This window comes from Metopolophium dirhodum, chromosome 2 (genome assembly GCF_019925205.1).
Source record: "Metopolophium dirhodum isolate CAU chromosome 2, ASM1992520v1, whole genome shotgun sequence".
Lineage (NCBI taxonomy): Eukaryota > Metazoa > Arthropoda > Insecta > Hemiptera > Aphididae > Metopolophium > Metopolophium dirhodum.
Genome location: NC_083561.1, coordinates 27,689,021 through 27,707,619, shown reverse-complemented (window position 1 = coordinate 27,707,619; position 18,599 = coordinate 27,689,021). Strand labels below are relative to the sequence as shown.

The 18,599-nt window shown below is 28.7% G+C and overlaps 2 protein-coding genes across 2 annotated transcripts; one reads left to right on the top strand and one right to left on the bottom strand.

Annotated features, from left to right (window-relative positions):
- Nucleotides 1–1,569: 1,569 nt before the first annotated feature.
- Nucleotides 1,570–9,101, bottom strand: LOC132939934 (Golgi phosphoprotein 3 homolog sauron). The gene is made up of 4 exons (XM_061007371.1): nucleotides 8,559–9,101; nucleotides 4,669–4,915; nucleotides 4,408–4,583; nucleotides 1,570–4,288 (listed from the first exon to the last, which is right to left on the bottom strand). Exons 1-4 carry the CDS (start codon nucleotides 8,751–8,753, stop codon nucleotides 4,040–4,042), a joined length of 867 nt encoding a protein of 288 aa, XP_060863354.1. The 5' UTR covers nucleotides 8,754–9,101; the 3' UTR covers nucleotides 1,570–4,039.
- A 2,365-nt stretch (nucleotides 9,102–11,466) lies between these two features.
- On the top strand, nucleotides 11,467–17,705 carry LOC132939928 (phosphatidylinositol 4,5-bisphosphate 3-kinase catalytic subunit delta isoform). The gene is made up of 16 exons (XM_061007363.1): nucleotides 11,467–11,921; nucleotides 12,037–12,256; nucleotides 12,325–12,553; nucleotides 12,626–12,867; nucleotides 12,933–13,179; nucleotides 13,239–13,639; nucleotides 13,700–13,899; nucleotides 13,960–14,100; nucleotides 14,450–14,728; nucleotides 14,783–14,926; nucleotides 14,990–15,259; nucleotides 15,335–15,523; nucleotides 16,466–16,608; nucleotides 16,676–16,827; nucleotides 16,894–17,064; nucleotides 17,155–17,705. Exons 2-16 carry the CDS (start codon nucleotides 12,110–12,112, stop codon nucleotides 17,401–17,403), a joined length of 3,204 nt encoding a protein of 1,067 aa, XP_060863346.1. The 5' UTR covers nucleotides 11,467–11,921; nucleotides 12,037–12,109; the 3' UTR covers nucleotides 17,404–17,705.
- Nucleotides 17,706–18,599: the final 894 nt, after the last annotated feature.

Below are 18,599 nucleotides of genomic sequence, written 5' to 3'. Positions count from 1 at the left end.
TTATAAGAAATGTGATGGATATAAAGTCGCATATAAAACATTATTTTTATCGATATTTAAATATCGCAAAAATTATTGATTTGAATATTTTTTTAATTTAGATGGCTCATAGTTTTTAGGGGCTGAGCCCCCCCCCCCAAAAAAAAAACTACGCCTATGCCATCGTGTGATTTATCCATGAGGACCTAATCGTTTGCATAAGCCAATAATGTCATGGAGGACACTTGATATATAACTAAGTATATTTTGTCAAAATTCGAACTATAAAATGCTTATAAAAAAATGTTGTGCCTATGTATTTTTAATATTTTTCAACTCCTATTGTAGCAATATATCAGGAGCATTATTAGTTATTGTATTAAATTTTAACGCTTTTTAACCAATTACATTTTATTACCATTAATAGAAAAAAAAAACTAAAAAATGTTTAAATTAAAAATATCTGTAAACAGCTGTCAAAATATTTTGAAAATTTTATTACAGAATTTATTCTGTGTTTTTATCAAGTATAGGAATTTATTGATAAAATAAACATAATATGGTATATATTTCAATTGTATACAGTTATTCGTTTCTGAATTACAACAAAATAAGAAAACGAGTGAATATCCAATAGATATTGCAAACATTTGAACTTCGAACTCATTAAAACTTAATTTGACTATCCGTCGACCGTAGACATTTTTCTTTTGATAAAGTTAAATAAACTTATGAGAAATCTTATATTACATTTTCAAATCTTAGATTTAAAAAGAAAAATTTTTATGAATTTTTAACTAAAAATAATTTGCAAATTTTTGTGATTTTTACGTATTTTGTCAAAATTCAAACTTTAAAAACTTATAAAAAAAACATACGTGAAATTTTATTTTTAATATTTTTCAACTGCCATTGTAACAATATATTAAGAGTCTTGCATTAAATTGTCTAGCTATTTGATCCAACCAATAACATTTTATTGACATCTATAAAAAAAAAACTAAAAAAATTGGAAACTGAGTAGGTTTATACTGTATACACTCCATGATATTTTTCTGTGTGCGTTGTGTTTGTAATTAGTAATTATCAGTTAGCTATTAAAAAATTATCAAATATAGGCAATAAATTTGAGTATATGTCCAGATATTACACACTACTATGATTATTTCTTTTTAAGTAAAGTTTAAGAGACCTAATGTTTACGGTTAACGTCCTCATTATATCTAACAAAACATCAAGCTTTCATAGTTTCATTTCAAAATATGGTTCAATGTATTGGACCGCTAGAAAATAAAATTTAAAATATAATTAATGCAGATACATTGGTGATTTGTAACTGAATGGAGATTTTTGTTTTTTATTGTCTAAGAGGTACTCTTGTCGTATATATTTTAGAATTACCTGATTAAAATATAATATAACAAACTGCACAGTACAGAAAACCCACTACAGGACTACACTTGTTTCACAAAAATTACAATTTGAATTTTATTTAAACTGAACATGTTCATACAACACACATTATATAATATTTTTTATGAATACAATATATTGGACAGCACATGTGAAAAGAAAAACACACACTGCAAGTATTGAGCACCTGATGTTTTAATACAATATTAGGTATTGTAATATATATAATATATAATGTCTAGGTAATACAAGGTAATAATAAATTATAATATATAATAATAATATTCATAAAATATTTTTGTCATCTGTATGAAACAACAGTGCATTCTAAAAGATTAATCATACATATCATGTTTAATGTAATTTATAACAATTGTTTATGGGTAACTTGAATGGTGTAAACATTATTATTTTTTACAATTAAAATGACACAAGTTCAATACAAAATTATTAAATAAATATAATGCTGAGAAATATAATCTAACATATGTATATTAATAATTTATATATACACAGTTGTCATGGAATTTTAGACTGTTTTGAGTGTAATTTTGTTTGCATGCACTCTTTTACCATCTACTTTATTATGAATAAATTGCTTTAATATTTGCACACTGGACAGTAATATTGTACTGTTCATTATATTAGGACAATCAAATAAATAACTATGTACAAAGTTCACATAACATTTTCTGTATAAGGTTAAAGTTATTCTATTTATAATTACATAAGTAATTATGTTTAAGTAAATAGCGCACAGAAAGACTAAAATAAGATTTGCAAATATTTTATATAGGTATTAGTATATATATATTAGTCAGAGCCACGAGAAGGGAGCAGTGACCAATGGGGTCCTAGTTTACACCAGGTCCAGATTCAAATATCAATAATGGGTACTAAAAATCTTGCAATTTATAAAGACATGTGCACTTGACACTACAAGCACATGCCAGATTAACATGTTGAAAACTCATGGCTACAAATGGAATAAGGGTTGTGGTATGGCGTCAATCACCGAATACTTTTTGTGGCCGCCACTAACCATTATAATTATAGTGAATGTTATATTTTCAAAAAGTATTGAATCAAATAATCTTAGACTAGTGTAGAATGATAGTGAAGTATTATTTTCTTATTTTTTTTTACATTATTATTATTGTTATTAATATTCCTTTTTAAAGTTATTTATGAAAATTATAAGAATATTACCCAAATCTTAATCTTTACAATATAATAAACTTAATAAATTTTTTAAAAGCAACAATTTTAATACTTAACAAATTATATCATATTGTAGAGTTACCTATTACAATTGTACTAATAAAAATAAAAAAATGAAATATTTATAAAATAATATATAATAAACATAATAATAATTAAAATAAAAAAATGTAGATGCAGTTAATGTACATAATTAATGATGGTATAATAATAACTTTGTCATTATGGTAGTATGGTATATAAAATGTCAAAATTGTATTTCTATATTTTAATCAAGTTTGATTAATAAATTATTTACAATGTTTTGCTACCTAAATTAAACAAATTATATGTAAACCCATCACAGCCAAATAAAGCATATTTTTTTCATACAACCATTGTTTGCACATATTATACCCATTACCCACACTGCAATATGTTAGATATTATTAATTTAATTTATAACATAATATAAGAAATGAATAGCATTATACTATGATACTAACACAGCAAGATAAAAAATGTAACTTTATAATATACACTTGGATTACACAGTTTTAAACTGACGTCAAAACATAAAAAAGTTTATCAAGTGTAAATAGCCAAAGCTTAGTTGATCAATACAAAATTTTAGTAATGTCTTCAAACAAAATTAAATAACAAATGTTTGATAGTGCATGATATTGTAAAATTTTTAACTTTAAACTTATCTTTATAATGATTTTAATGGTGTAAAATGTGTTATTTAAATATAGTTTTATCAATGCTTAGTTTATGATTGTAAATACTTTTTTTTGTGACATTTTCACTACTAAAATATAAACCAAAAAACACTGGAAATCTAATTATTTTGATAAGTATGAGTATGACTATTGAATAATGATAACAATTTAACAAATTTATGGTTTTAAAAAGGAATAATATATTTTATATTTATAAAATAAAATAATCTTAAATTTCAACATAAAAATTTAATTATAAATACATTTTCAATAACAATAGCTGATTTAAGAATAAAAATGGCACTAAAATTGTAGCTATGCAATCAGTATTATTACTGAACTATAAGATGTAAGTATGTCTTTTAGTTTTTATAAGTGTATTATATAAATTTACTACTCACAATTTTAGTTTAACTCATAATGACCAAAAGTAATATTAGGTATTACAAAATAAATAATACATTTATATTACAAAGCATTCACATTTGATATTTAACCATTATTTTTTGTACAACAGTCTGCTGACGACTTTCTAGTTATTTACATTTTTGCAAATACATTAGGTTTACCTAGTCAATGCATATTAAATAAAAAATATAATTTCATTAAGAAAATCAATAAAATGTAAAATGGCAAATGATTACACAATATTATTTATTACATATTTATATTCTCCCCCAGAAATTTATTAAGAATGTTGGTTAACTATTTGGTCTTAAATAAACTTATTTATTGAAATTGGCAAATACAGCCCAAATTACGTCATTAGTAGAACCTTTCATTGACTCAACTTCTAAATCCATGTCTGATAATTCTCGTAATCTTCTAGTGGCTAATTCATAATCTTCATCATTTAGAGGAGAAAATGCACTTTCCAGTACATCTGATGCTTGAGCCAACAATAATAAAGCCAACAGTCGTTTATCCATTCTATGTGGATCATTAATCCACCGAGACAAAACAGCATCTTGCACCTAATATTTTATATCATAAAATCATAATAAGTAAATTAATATGTCAATAAATTAACAAAGGAAAAAATTGTTATGTAAAATGCAGAATACAAAAAACAATGCAATACTGAATTTATTACCTTTTTAACTAGCCTAACTTTAGCTTCATTATCTGTTAATGGATGCGTAGTCATATCAAATAAAAGAAAGTTTTGTTTTTCAGTGGTGAGAACACCTTTTTCTACTAAGTTTTTTGCTAATCGTTCTCTCACATTTTTCAGTTGATATTTGATTTTCAAAGGATTCCACGTTTCACCTGTAAATAAAAATTAAGTTAATTATGCTGCTATACTAGTTATAAATGCTGATTTTTAAAAAAAAACTTTTATATTATAACATACCACTCAAATATTCAATCCAACTTTGTATTGTTTCAGGAGGATTGGTCTCTTTGATATGTTTAAGAGCTTCATCTAACAGAACATCACCTGTAGGTGTCTCATTTTTTATAATTACTTTCCTCATTTGTAGGCTTTTTCTTCGCATTCCAGCTTTTTCTAGTTCAATTCTTTGACGAAGTGCGAGTTCAACAAGTATACATCCACGTAAGCCAGATGAAATTGAATCATTCCAAAATGATGTATACCCCTACAATATAATTATAAAAGTGAATAACATTTTGTAAATATGTAATAGTAAGCTAAATAATTTAAATTATAATTTATAATAGGTATTTAACAAAAGTGTCACTGGAATAGTTGTACTCTAATGATAATATTATTAATAATGTGCCTATGTTTGAATGGGTAAATATAATAGATTAGAAATAATGATAGGTACCCCGAAAGGTACTTAAAACTAGAGATGGGCTAAACACTTTTAATATAATATGTAAGCATAGACTTTTTGAAGTAAAAATTATGAATTTTTAAATTTAAAAATGATTTTTGTGCAGGTATCACTTTAATTTATTTTATTACTCTCTTTATCATAAATTACAGTTATGTATTAATATTTGATATATGTAAGATTATCACAAAATATTAATAATGTTGTTAAGTACTCTTGTTACAGCTAATAGAATGTCGACTGGAAGGTTAAAGATATTTATTATATCTATTACTTACACTTATCATATTAATAATGTTTAATAATTTCTTTGAACATTATTATACTTAAACTACTAATATGAAAATTTTTTCAAAAAGTGGTTGATTTAAGATTTCAGTGATATTTGAGTACTTGACAATTGTAAGATTTAAAGTTCTAGGCTACGTATAAATTTAAAAATTATCTGTGTAATTATTGTGTCTTAGACTTGTATAGTAAATATTACAGTAAAATGACATAAATTTACAATACAATGTAAAAAAATGTATTATTTATTTTGTTAATCTAGCAATTAGTACTTGTATTCAAAAGGTTAGGTAAGGTCCTTTAAATTAAAATGATCAATAGGTTAGGTCATTATTTTCCAAGTAAACAACTGTAATCAGTCTACCACTGTCAACAATACTTAAAGCCAATAAAAATATTATCATTATTAATTCATAATAATAATTTACCCATTTGATTAGAAGGAAATGTTTTTAAAAATATAATTAAATCTAACTATATAAATGTGAAATGAAAATCTTTGTACAGGGTAAACTTTGGAACTACTTATCAGATCTTCTTGATTTTTTTTTTAAACGAAAGAGTATATTACGGAGAAGGTTTCTATGACAGAAAATTTTAGGAAAATCCAAAATGTCAAAAATACAACAGTGGTGCCATCCGTCTAGAAACAAATAAACTAAATAATAAAATAAAAATTTAGTTTATTGTTGCAGATTAAAATAATAATAGTGTATTATATATTGGTTGCTATTGGTTAATCAGGCCCGGGGTATTGCACAGGGTAGATTGCCTACCTGATAATATACTGGTGCAAATCAGGATTTTTATTCAGGGCAACAGAAAAGTTAAGATAAATTTTGAACACCAAACACCGAATAGTAAAACGAATTGAACAAAGTTTGAGTCATATAGAGTTGGTACATTTAACGGGCAACTAAGTGCACGGGATCAGCTAGTATAATATAAATATCAAATATAAGTAGTGTATTGAATTATGAATTACTGAAATATCTAGAATATAGTGTACCAACATCAATATTCAACGAATATGGTGATTAAATAAGCCATACAGAATACTATGTTTGTACAACTGTTTGTAACTGGCCATTAGTAATAAATGTATGTTAAAAAGTATATAATATTGAAATGGTCATAACTCATAAGTTATGTCACATAACAAATAAAGTTATTTTTTTTTAGTACCTAAGCCTATTTGCACCAGTATTACAATATTATTATTTAAGTTAATCCTTGAGTAAATCTTTTTATTTATGGGACTACTGCCTACTTACTTTGATTGTTAAACTTAAAATAGTTTTTATCCTAGAAACAAATTGAAGTAGTATAAAACATATTAATTCTTAGCAGCATTAATTCAGTAATGAAAAGAATAGGTACTTTTATTTTGTATTCAGAATACATATTCAAATATATAAGCACATTAGTAATATTATTATTTATTACTATTAGGTAGGTACAATACTTTTTAAATAATGTAAAATAATTATTACAGTTAAGTTATAAACATTTCAATTTTATTCTGAAAAAAGTAGATAATCTAATATACAAATCTACCTAAATAAAAAAGATTATATATTCAGAATATGTATTTAAAAAATATTTTTCTAAAGTATTTAGAATTGCATTTAAGTATAAAAAAGTATTTACCTACCTAAATAGGCTTTATGCAAATACTGTACAGATTGTCTAAAATAATAATAATTAAAGAATAAGTACCTAATAAAAGTTTTAACACACATTATTGGGTACATTATTACCTATACAAATAATTCTGTATAAAATGTCACTTAATATATTTTTATTTATTGTATAAAAATAAATTCATAAAAAAAACCATTTATATAAACATTAAATAATATGCGAAAGTTATAAAATAAAATAAGTATATACCTTAGATTTTTTATTTAAATGAAATATTTTCTTTAGAAAAATATTACTATGCTAAATATTTACATAGTATAAAATGATCACAATGAATATTATGCTACCTAATAAGTACCCAACTCGACCCAACTACAATAAGCAAATATTATCTAAATTTAATGTTTTTCTTTTTTATTGTTTATGGTATTTTGAGCAAGGTAGCTATAAAAAAATACTGAGAATTATAACCATAGAAATGTGAAAGAAATTATTAGTAAATACATAAAATAAATATAAGGTATACCTATGCCTAATCTTATGCAAGTAACTAGTAAGCATAGGTGGTAATTTTGTGAAATTTTAACTGCAGAAAAAATAAAAATTGATGGTTGCAAGCTTATAATTAACTTAGAAAGTATCAATCAATAAAATCAATTGCTTTATCTGCAATTGTAAGTAATTTCTTCACAAGATATTTTTATCAATATGGGGCTACCAACCATTTAATATTTTCTATAATTGCATAAAACACGTGATATTAACTTTGATTAGTTTAAAACAAATACCTACCTAATAGAATTTTAATTTTTAGGTCTAAACTAACCAGCTGACTTGTGGCTGTTGGGCTGTAGTCGATTTATGTTGATTCATGTTGGAAAAACTTATCATAGTATCTACAACCTACAACTAATAAAAAATGATTTGGGTCAACATTGAAGCAAAATAACACATTACATCGCCTAAAAAAAATGTACTTAGACCATGCAATTTACAAAATTGGATCCATGTAACGGGATCTTAGCACAAAAGGATAAGAGTCAAAAAAAAGATATAGTTTCAAAAAAAAAATATTTGATTATTAGGAGGTACTTATCAAAAAATAAAATAAAATGGACGACAATGTTTTTGTAGGTATATACTATCGATGATTGCTTACTAATCATTTTTTTAATAGTAATACAATGTTCAATAGTGATTAGAAAAAGAGTATAAGTTCTTAGTCTATTTGATTTTTCTGGGTAGATGATACTTCATCTATTACCTTTTTGCTTGAAACAGTATTATGACTTTGGTACTCCTAGCCGGGTATTCTTATAAACATTTCAGATATATACACCTGACGAGGACTGTGAATCTTAATAGAAGTGAATGTACACCTACAAGTGCTACAACATACTAATTTGTCGTCAGTTGTCTAGCCGGGTATTATTCGTGTAAACATTTCAGACGTATACACCTGACGGGGACCACGAATCTTAATAGAAGTGAACGTACACCTACAATATACCTCTTTGTCTTTGAGACCAAGCAGCAGCACTTCTTCCATTAACGTGAGACGTGTCTCTTTAGAGTCACCGTCGTCGATGTCTTCCTCGTAGTCGAGTTTGTCGGCCGCCGACTGGCCGTTCTCCTTGGAAACGCCGTCCGCGCTGTCTCTGTTGACGTTGCGCCTTTGCACCAGACCGTCGGCGCGGCTCATCATCTTGGCGGACCGTTTGTGGGTACTCGTCTGCGGTCACCCGGAAATCACGTCGGAAACGAAATTTCCGCGATAAAAAAACCCAAACCCAACGTCCCGAAAAACGTACGTCGCCGTGCAAAAGTGTTAGACTATATCGTGCGTTTTCACTTTTCGACGCGAATGCGAATTCCGCGAGGGCGAGAGCGCACAATTATTGATAAGGAATAGTTGGATTTTTTTGTTGACGTCTACACAATTGCAGCAATGGCATATAAATTATAATAATAATAATAATATCGTACGGTGATATCACAATAATATAATACGTTTTTTCACCGCCCCTTCCCCTGCGCACAAATACCAAAACTGAAAACTACAGTCGTAGACGGACGGTTGTTGTTAGATCGTTCTGTGCTTCTGTTTCTGTGGTTCAAGCGAGATGATAACACATTAACACGGCGTGGAAGACGTCTGTTATCACAATATCGCATTATCGCGTCGTGCAAACTGCAAACGACTTCGAATGTCCAGACTGCCGCGGTCGCGGAACGTTTATTATTATTATAGCTGTTATTTTATCATTATTTACAGTAGAATTTTCGCGGACTACGCGATCTGTGATCGATCATTTTCCACGAACATGGCATGGAATACAATTATGAATGTAATCTCACGCGTGATTATAATTAAATTAAATAATACAGTATTATATAATCAATCAGGCCTCAGGGTATTATTGTGGTATTATAAACGTTCAGATATTTATATTGCTGACACCAAGGCTGGGCATTGGTTTTTTTTTTAACTCAGTTAAGTTAAGGTAATATGTAACAATAACAAAAAGTTAAAAGTTAAAGTTAATTTAACTATAGATTAACTCAGTTAAGTTAAAAGTTAATACACACTTTTTGTTAACTTTTTATAAAGTTAAAAAAAAGTTAATTTGTTTATACAACGCTTGGGTACTTAATTTTTTTCCTATACAAAACTAAATTATAGACTATAGTGTTTATACTTTATACAGTATCATATAAGTTAGATTAGATTTTAACTTTAAACAATTTATGGTAAATTTTTTTTGACATGAAAACAAAATAAATTAACTTCACTTATTTCTTAAAATGAAAAAATAACTCGTTAATTAAAAAAGAAATTTAATAAATTAACAGTTAAATTAATGAAAAGCCAAAAGTAACTAGTTAGGTTAAAAAGTAAAAATAAAATTAACTCTTTAACTTAACTTTAACTTTTTACTCGTTTATGCCCAGCTTTGGCTGACACCATGGTCACGACGAAATAAAGTATAAACAGATATAATTATAATTTACTATATTATTGAATTATTGTTGTTTATTGTATATACAGATTACGGGCACAAAACAGCTGCGTCCGTGTGATATTATGGAATAGAAATGACATGGTGGGCGGGTGACGGCCCGCAAAAGGTTCCACTGTTATCATAAACACTCATAATTTAATGTTTTCAGCGCTACCAGTGGTTTTATTTAGCGTCACATTTTGTATCTCAGTCCAAGTTTTATACAGATGGCGCTGTAAACTCTTAATTATGATGGCGACCCCCCGCATTTGCCTCTTGCACGGTCTTAGAAGATATCTAAGACCGTGGCCTCTTGTAAATACTTTCCAGGCCACTGATAAGCTGGCAAGCTGCTCGTTTACACTTTACAGTCCATTATATTATCTTAGTCCGTGGTGTGCAGCTGCAGGCTGCGACCCACAGTTATAGATAATAAAGTTTACTTTAAATATTTATTATCTTCAGCCAGTGGCGTACGCAGGATTTTTCAATGGGGGGGGGGGGGGGGGCTTCAAAATTAGTTACAATTTTATTTTTATTTTGTCCAGTCTAATAATTTCAGACGTATATTCGAGGTATTTTAAAATGTTTGTAATTTCTCAACTTTTCTGGTAGAAAAAATGCTCTGATCATAAATTTTGATGCTTGATGTATCTTTTTGGAAGCTCTGCAGTGTTTTTCAAAATAATTGGAGAAAAAAAAATGAAAATTTATTAAAATTGTTTGGTAACCAGCTTGGTTATACCGTCCTCACTTGGATTATATTTGATTTATTAAAATTTTTTTTTTCTAACAATGTCAATAAAAAATTATTTATCCGGTCAAAAAGCTTAAAAATGTTATACGTAAGTTTTTATTAAAGCTAAAATATTAACATAGGCATTATGGTTATTTTTTATAAGCATTTAAAGTTCGAATTTCGTCAAAACCACAGTTAATTTGTAGTTCAAAACTTATAAAATATTAAATGTTTATAGCTAAGGCTAAACAATTTAATACAGTCTTTCATACAAGTAGTTCATACTTTTACCGAAAAATTGCAGATCATTTTAGGAAATTTGGTATGCAAATACAATGTTTTTCAAAAATGAATTCATTCTGGTAAGACGTATATGAAATTTACGTCTTTCTTACTATAGTTGACAGTTGAAACTTGATAAATATTTATTTTTTTAAGTAATAATAATACCGGCAATGGGGAGGGCTTCAGCTTGTTAGCCCCCCCCCCCCCCCCGCGGACGCCACTGTCTTCAGCCGAGGACACAACTTACTACTAAGTAATGACAATATTACTGAGTACAGACCTTAGATCATATACATTGTATATGATCTAAGGTACAGACAGTACAGTGACCAGTGATAACTGACAAGTCGAAAAACTTGAGTCTTAAATCGGCATTGATAACACATTATGCATTTATGCCCGATCCAAGCTGGTGTATCAATACACCTTGGCCCGATCCACGCACATAGATGCCACTTGAGGCTGGATCAGTGTGACCACGTGCACCATCGACAGTCCTCCTCCCAACATACAGGCACACACATAGTTTTTTTTCGAAATTATGGAGAAGAAAAAAAAACAGAACGAACAATAAATAATAATCAAAATCAAATAGCAAAAATATTTTAATACAATTATGCAGTGATAAATGATAATTCCGGGATGATAATAATGATATTATAATGTTTTTGTAATCCTACTAGAAAATACTCAATACTCCTCCAGTAATCCGAATATAATTATCGCCTTACGTTTTTTCTTACAATTGCGTTGACTGACACCCTATAAAAAGACTTCTTAAAAATATAATAATAAAATTAACGTGTAATAATGCATGCAATAATGAATCATTATTTTAGTAAATAAGGTGAGTTGCATACATCTCAATCATCTCGTATTGGTTCATTACCGATTTGTCATGCGTCATTATTATTGACTCTTTTGTTTCTAATTTTATTTTGTTGCTTTACATGGCCTTCCAGGATAAAGTCGCGAAGTAGGGGACGTTTAATAATTATCATTATGGTGTGAACAGTCATTACAAAGCAATTCATAATGGTGTGTGAAAATCCGGCTTTTAATTTCGATTTTTGGAATGAGATCAACCATGATTCTGTTGTGGAAGTCACTTGTTTAATGCCCAATAGTATTTCAATACCATTAACAGTTTCAACAAGCACATCTTTGCACGAGTTAAAAGAGGTTTGTTAGTCACTATACACATTTAAGTATTTAAGTGTCACAACACACACTACAATGTCATTTTATAGGAATTATGGGAAGAGGCAGTCAAATATCCCTTGCACGGTATGTTGCACGACTCAAGCAGTTACAGTATATCTTATGTCAATGCTATGGCCCAACGAGAAATGCTTGTGGATGAGAATAAGAGACTGTGTGATGTACGACCATTTTTAGCAGTCCTCAACATTGTAGAACGTCAAGAAGATAAAGCAGACAATGTACTTAATGCCCAAATAAGTAATCTCATTGGGAAAGGTATGTGTCACTATCATTTTACCATGATACAAGTACAATGTATAAATCTATAGCATTTTATTATTTATGTAGGTCTAATGGAATTTGATTCATTGAAAAGTTCAGAAGTAAATCAGTTTCGTGGAAAAATGAAAGCATTAGCTGATCAAATGCAAGCTAATCGAAGACGACAAAGTTGGTTAGAACGACTTTTGTATCAATTTGCACCACGCTTAGCTGCTTCTACTTTATCTTCTAATGTCTTGCCTACTACAGTAACAAGGAGGCTAAGAGATGATAATTTTTCAGTTGTAATAAAATTTGATAACACGGAGGTATATTTAAAAATTAAATGTGTATTTTAGTGTTACATAAATCAAAATATTTTTGTTATTTTTAGACTACATTTACATTTAATGTGGGTCTTACAACGACACCTGACCAACTGATGATGCAAATACTAAATAAACGTGCAATGACATTAAAAACTAGAAATGAAAAGTGTTCAGATTTTACTCTTAAAGTTTGTGGCCGAGAAGAATACATTGTTGGTCTACATCCTTTAATAGATTTTGCCTATATACAAGATAGCCTGTCTCAAGATCTCAACCCAATTTTGATTGCTGTTTCTAAGTTTAATGTTCCAGGTAGTTAACTATTATTATTGTTACTGTTGTTGTTAATCATAACAGATAAAATATTTTAGTTCCAGAAGAAGTTAACAAAGACCAGACTGAATACATTGAGCAAAATAAGACTCGTACTACATTAACATTACGTAAAAAGACTAAACACAAATTGTCATTTGATATTGATGAGCAATTTAAGTTCAAAGTGAACTATATTAGTAAATTAAACTGTGATGTTACCAGAACTGTTGAAGTTGGAATCGAAGCGGCTTTGTTTCATGGGGGTAAAGCGTTGTGCGAGTGTGTTAGGACGTCTGAAAAGATTGTTAACAACGGTGACTGTACATGGGACGAAGAACTAGAATTTGATATGAGTATAGCTGACATACCACGGATGGCTCGTTTATGTTTAGTAGTATATGAAGTCTCCAAAACATCGAAAGGACTAAGAACTAGACGCATTAAAGAATCCAAACAAGTAAATCTAAATTATAATAAATAAATGCTTGAACATTTTTATTTAAATTATGATTTGAAGGAAATGTTTGTAACACCAATGGACTGGGTCAACACAACTGTATATGACTTTAAAAATCAGCTAAAAAGTGGGTCAATTACGTTGTATATGTGGACATATGCTGATGATTTGCAAAATGAAGACTTGTTACACCCACTTGGTACTGTTGTGTCTAATCCAAATGTTGAACAAACAACAGCATTAACTATAACTTTTCATAGGTTTGAAATTATTTTTTAATATTTAATCTCAAAAACTAATGTGGCTTTAATCATTTTTAGTTATCAACCAGCTGAGCACGTAATAGTGTATCCAAGTTTGGATAAATTACGAGAGTTAGCTGATAAAAAAGGGAAAGATGACTTAAAAGATCAAGCAGTTGGAGATTCACAATCACTAAAAACTTATTTAGATCAAATAAAGTAAGATAAAACCTTAAATGTTATTATACTCTGTCCAACGAGAAAGTGCAACTCGCTCGCACATCCATATGAACGCGCTTCACAGTCTCGAGATCTAATTTCCCCCACCATGCGGTCACTGCTGCCGCCTGTCGTGTGTCGTAACATGTTTACTAAATATACCATGTGCGGCGGTGGAGCGTGCTCGTTGACAGATCAACAGCTTGTAGGTGGCACTACGTGAGTCTGGTGGTGGAAGATGAGCGGACTACAACGAGTTTTGGTCGCCGCCTAGTTGCGCTCTCTCGTTAGACAGAGTATAGTAGTTAATAAAATAATATTCATTATACTATTTTAAATTAATTTTTAGGACAATGGCCGAGCGTGGGGAACCTTTAGATGAAATGCATGAACAGGATCGAAAGAAACTGTGGCGGCATAGGTATCATATATTGCAATCAGTACCTGGACTTTTAGCTAAACTTTTAGACTGTGTGGAATGGGGTATACGGTGGGAAGTAGCTGAAGCTACCTCATTGGTCTCCAGGTGGCCTCTTTTAGGACCACAGCAGGCTTTGGAATTGCTAGACTATGCTTATGCTGACCAAGTAGTTCGAAGTTTTGCCGTTAAATGCTTACAAATACTAAGGTAAGTAGATATTCCCTAAAAATTAATAGTAAATCAATAATACTGTTATTTTAGTGATGAAGATCTTTCATTGTTTCTTTTACAACTGGTCCAAGCTCTGAAACATGAATCTTATTTATGCTGTGACCTAGTAGAATTTTTGCTTACAAGAGCATTACAAAATCAAAAAATTGGCCATTACTTATTTTGGCATCTCAGGTATATAAATTATGAACATTTTTATTGATGGCGTGACACTAGCATTATTATTTTATTTATTAGATCAGAAATGCAAGTGGCGTCTGTGTCTGTACGCTTCGGTTTAATGTTGGAAGCATATTGCCGAGGATCCATTGAACATATGAAAACATTAATTAGACAAATGGATTTTTTGGAAAAACTGAAAAAGACCACAGAGTTAGTAAGGCAGCGTCGCGACAAAGAAAAAGCTCGGTCTTTTTTACAAGAATATTTTCAAGAAGGACATTGCATTGAAGCTATGTCATCTGTGCATAGTCCTTTAGATCCCAGTTATAAGTGCAAAAGAGTTAGGTATGTTGAATTTGTACAGTTAATGGCTATAAATTATAGTATAAAATAATTGTCTTATCTAATGTCATAATATAGAACTGAAAAGTGTCGCGTGATGGATAGCAAAATGAAACCTTTATGGATAGTTTTTGAAAATGTTGATTCACATGGCGATGACATTTACGTTATATTTAAAAATGGTGACGATTTGAGGCAAGATATGCTTGCTTTACAGATGATACGTATTATGGACAAACTATGGAAAAATGAAGGGTTGGATTTGAGGTAAGTTCTCAGCTGTGTAAGAACAGGTTAAAATATTAAAATTTTAGGAAACGTTTTTTTTTTTTAAATTCCACTAGTATATATAATAATAATAATAATTATAATTAATATTAATTATAATATGGAACAGACATTTTAAAATATAGTTATAGATTATACTTATTTTATTATAAGCTAATGGAGATTAAAATATAGGGAATATCCCTAATACCATCGTTGTAATATTTATTTACACAGGTGTTTTAATTAATTGTTTTGTCCATGTCAAAACTTTTGCTGCTAGTTACATCACACCAATAGTATTTTATGTAAACATTTTAAAGTTCCCATGTGATTAGAATTAAAATAAAAAACTAACAAAATATTACATATTATTCAATTAAAAATGTACACATAATTAATCACAATTGTCAGATTTTAAATATACTCATTTCTTACAAATATGTGTTACAGAAAGTTCTGAGCCCTGGACTTTATACGTACTATTCTATATTACTACATTTTATTTAATACTTTGTGAACTGAACTTGATGATATTTAATTATATTATTAATTAATAATTTATATATATATGTATAAATGGAGCGTGAAAAATGTCGTTACCTCATCAACCGAGTCCAATTTGGCTCAAATTTTTCTTAAGATATTTGTAAATGCCAGGAGAAGGTTTTTACGAAAGAAAATTTTAGGAAATCTGGATGTAAAAAATACAACAGTTGGTTAATGGGGCATGTTTGTTGATTTGTATTATTATATTTTGTCAATATATATATATTTAAATAAATGTTTGTGTGTAGATTAGACCTCTGAGAACACAGGCTAATTTAAAAATGGTTAAATTTGGTTTTTTAGTTTGGATATTTTATTCATAAATATTTTAACAAAATACCATATTACATTAATCTTCATTTATCAATTTACCTACAATTTAATTTATTTCAGGATGAATCCATATCAATGTATATCGACAGATAACCGTGTGGGTATGATTGAAGTGGTGTTGAATGCAGAAACCATAGCTAATATTCAAAAAGAAAAAGGAATGTTTTCAGCAACATCTGCTTTTAAAAAGGGATCGTTATTAGGTAAGATTGTATAGTAAAATGTAATTACCAAAAATGTAAACAATTTTTTCAATGCAAATATTATCAGCATGGTTAAAAGACTACAATCAAACAGAACAGTCATTGCAAAAGGCAATTGAAGAATTTACCTTTTCATGTGCTGGCTACTGTGTGGCTACCTATGTATTGGGTGTTGCTGATCGCCATTCCGATAATATTATGGTCAAAAAAACAGGCCAAGTATGTATATTTAAATATCATAACTTAACAAATATTTCTTAATATGTTTTATTGTACTTTTTCTAGCTATTTCACATTGATTTTGGTCACATTCTTGGTCATTTCAAAGAGAAATTTGGTTTCCGTCGCGAACGTGTACCATTTGTGTTGACCCATGACTTTGTGCATGTTATTAATAAAGGCCAGACTAGAAAAGAGGCCCTCGAATTCCAAATGTTCCAGAATTACTGTGAAAAGGTAAATTTAGTACCTAATAAGTCATTTTCAAACTATATAACTAAAGCTATATTGGTCATAAAATGTGTTTTATACATTTTTTTGTTTCAGGCCTTTCTAATATTAAGGAGACATGGCTCATTAATACTTTCTCTTTTCGCAATGATGATTTCAACTGGTCTGCCTGAATTGGGTTCCGAAAAAGATCTCAATTATTTACGCGAGACACTTGTAATGGACCTATCAGAAAATGATGCTAAAATGCATTTCCGATCCAAGTTTGAAGAAGCATTAGGCAATTCGTGGAAGACATCACTTAATTGGGCATCTCATAATTTAGCAAAAAACAACAAACAATGACAAAAGTTTCTAATTGGCTTGGAGCTGGCCATACTGCCGTAATTTCAGTTTGAGCTTATTAATACTGTGTTTTCCTATATAATAGTAGACAAATTGTATTTAAATTTTAAAACAAATGTTTAATTTGTAAATGGGAGAGAAAGACGTAATTGATATTATTATGGTTACCTCAGTACGATTTTTTTCTAAGTACATAAGTGTATAAATTATTTTTAATACATTTAAAAACATGCAATATTAATATATTATTATCAATTATTATAATAGAACTATACCAATATAGGTAAACATAATTTATTTAATTTGTGTAATATATTCAACATTGAACATTGTTGGAATTAGATTGAAGTAAATTACAACTGTCCACTGGACTGTTTTTCTTGATAGTATTATTCATATTACCACAGATTATAAAATCTGTGATATTACCATAAGTCCATAACTTACAGGTTAGGCAGGTCTGCAAATCTGTATGGATTTCAGATCTACTCACCGTGTTAATAAAACTAAATAAAAGCATACATACTAATTACTAATATGTCTTAATTAAAAACAAAAAGAAATTTAATTAAAATATTGTAATATTTTACAAAATATAATAGTATTAAAATGATAAATCTTTAAATTTTCTAGTTGTTTAATAATACTTTTATTCTGTATATTTGTCTAACTTTTGTGGTTGATTAATTTTGTTTTCAAATTGAAGGTTAAAATTAATTTGAAATTTACTTTTTTATTAATATTTTATTTTTACAATAATATTTTTACGTGAACAGATACCATTGATGTTTTAAGTATAAACAACTAAAGGGTTCGTCCCGCACTGTAAATAAAAATAAAACGAATACAAAATATTTCCTACTACCACTTTTATCACAAATTGCATCTTCTAGGCTATAATATATGAGAGTCAATAACCATAATATTTGTTAAAAGAAATAATTCAAATTATTAATATTTATTATAACTTAACTACTCTTCTTTAAATAGTTTAAATCAACTCCCTCACATGAATCCATATAAAAATACTAATTTTTGTAAGCCAGTAAAATGGGTCGGTTGCCGTCCCATTATTAATTTTATAGAATTGAAACTTTGAATAACAATTAACATATTTAATATACCTACAAGATACAAGGCTACAGTGGGGATGGTGATTATACCATGATAATATACAGATTTTTAAGTTTGAACTT

What these genes read in the sequence shown, in the direction of transcription:
- LOC132939934 (XM_061007371.1), bottom strand. Translation starts at nt 8,753, where the DNA reads ATGATGAGCCGCGCCGACGGTCTGGTGCAAAGGCGCAACGTCAACAGA. An exon ending in TTGGATTGAATATTTGAGTG is followed by an intron (nt 4,584 to 4,668) that starts GTATGTTATAAT and finishes TTTTATTTACAG; the next exon opens with GTGAAACGTGGAATCCTTTG. An exon ending in AAGTTAGGCTAGTTAAAAAG is followed by an intron (nt 4,289 to 4,407) that starts GTAATAAATTCA and finishes ATAAAATATTAG; the next exon opens with GTGCAAGATGCTGTTTTGTC.
- LOC132939928 (XM_061007363.1), top strand. Translation starts at nt 12,110, where the DNA reads ATGGTGTGTGAAAATCCGGCTTTTAATTTCGATTTTTGGAATGAGATC. An exon ending in AAATGCTTACAAATACTAAG is followed by an intron (nt 14,729 to 14,782) that starts GTAAGTAGATAT and finishes CTGTTATTTTAG; the next exon opens with TGATGAAGATCTTTCATTGT. An exon ending in TATAAGTGCAAAAGAGTTAG is followed by an intron (nt 15,260 to 15,334) that starts GTATGTTGAATT and finishes GTCATAATATAG; the next exon opens with AACTGAAAAGTGTCGCGTGA.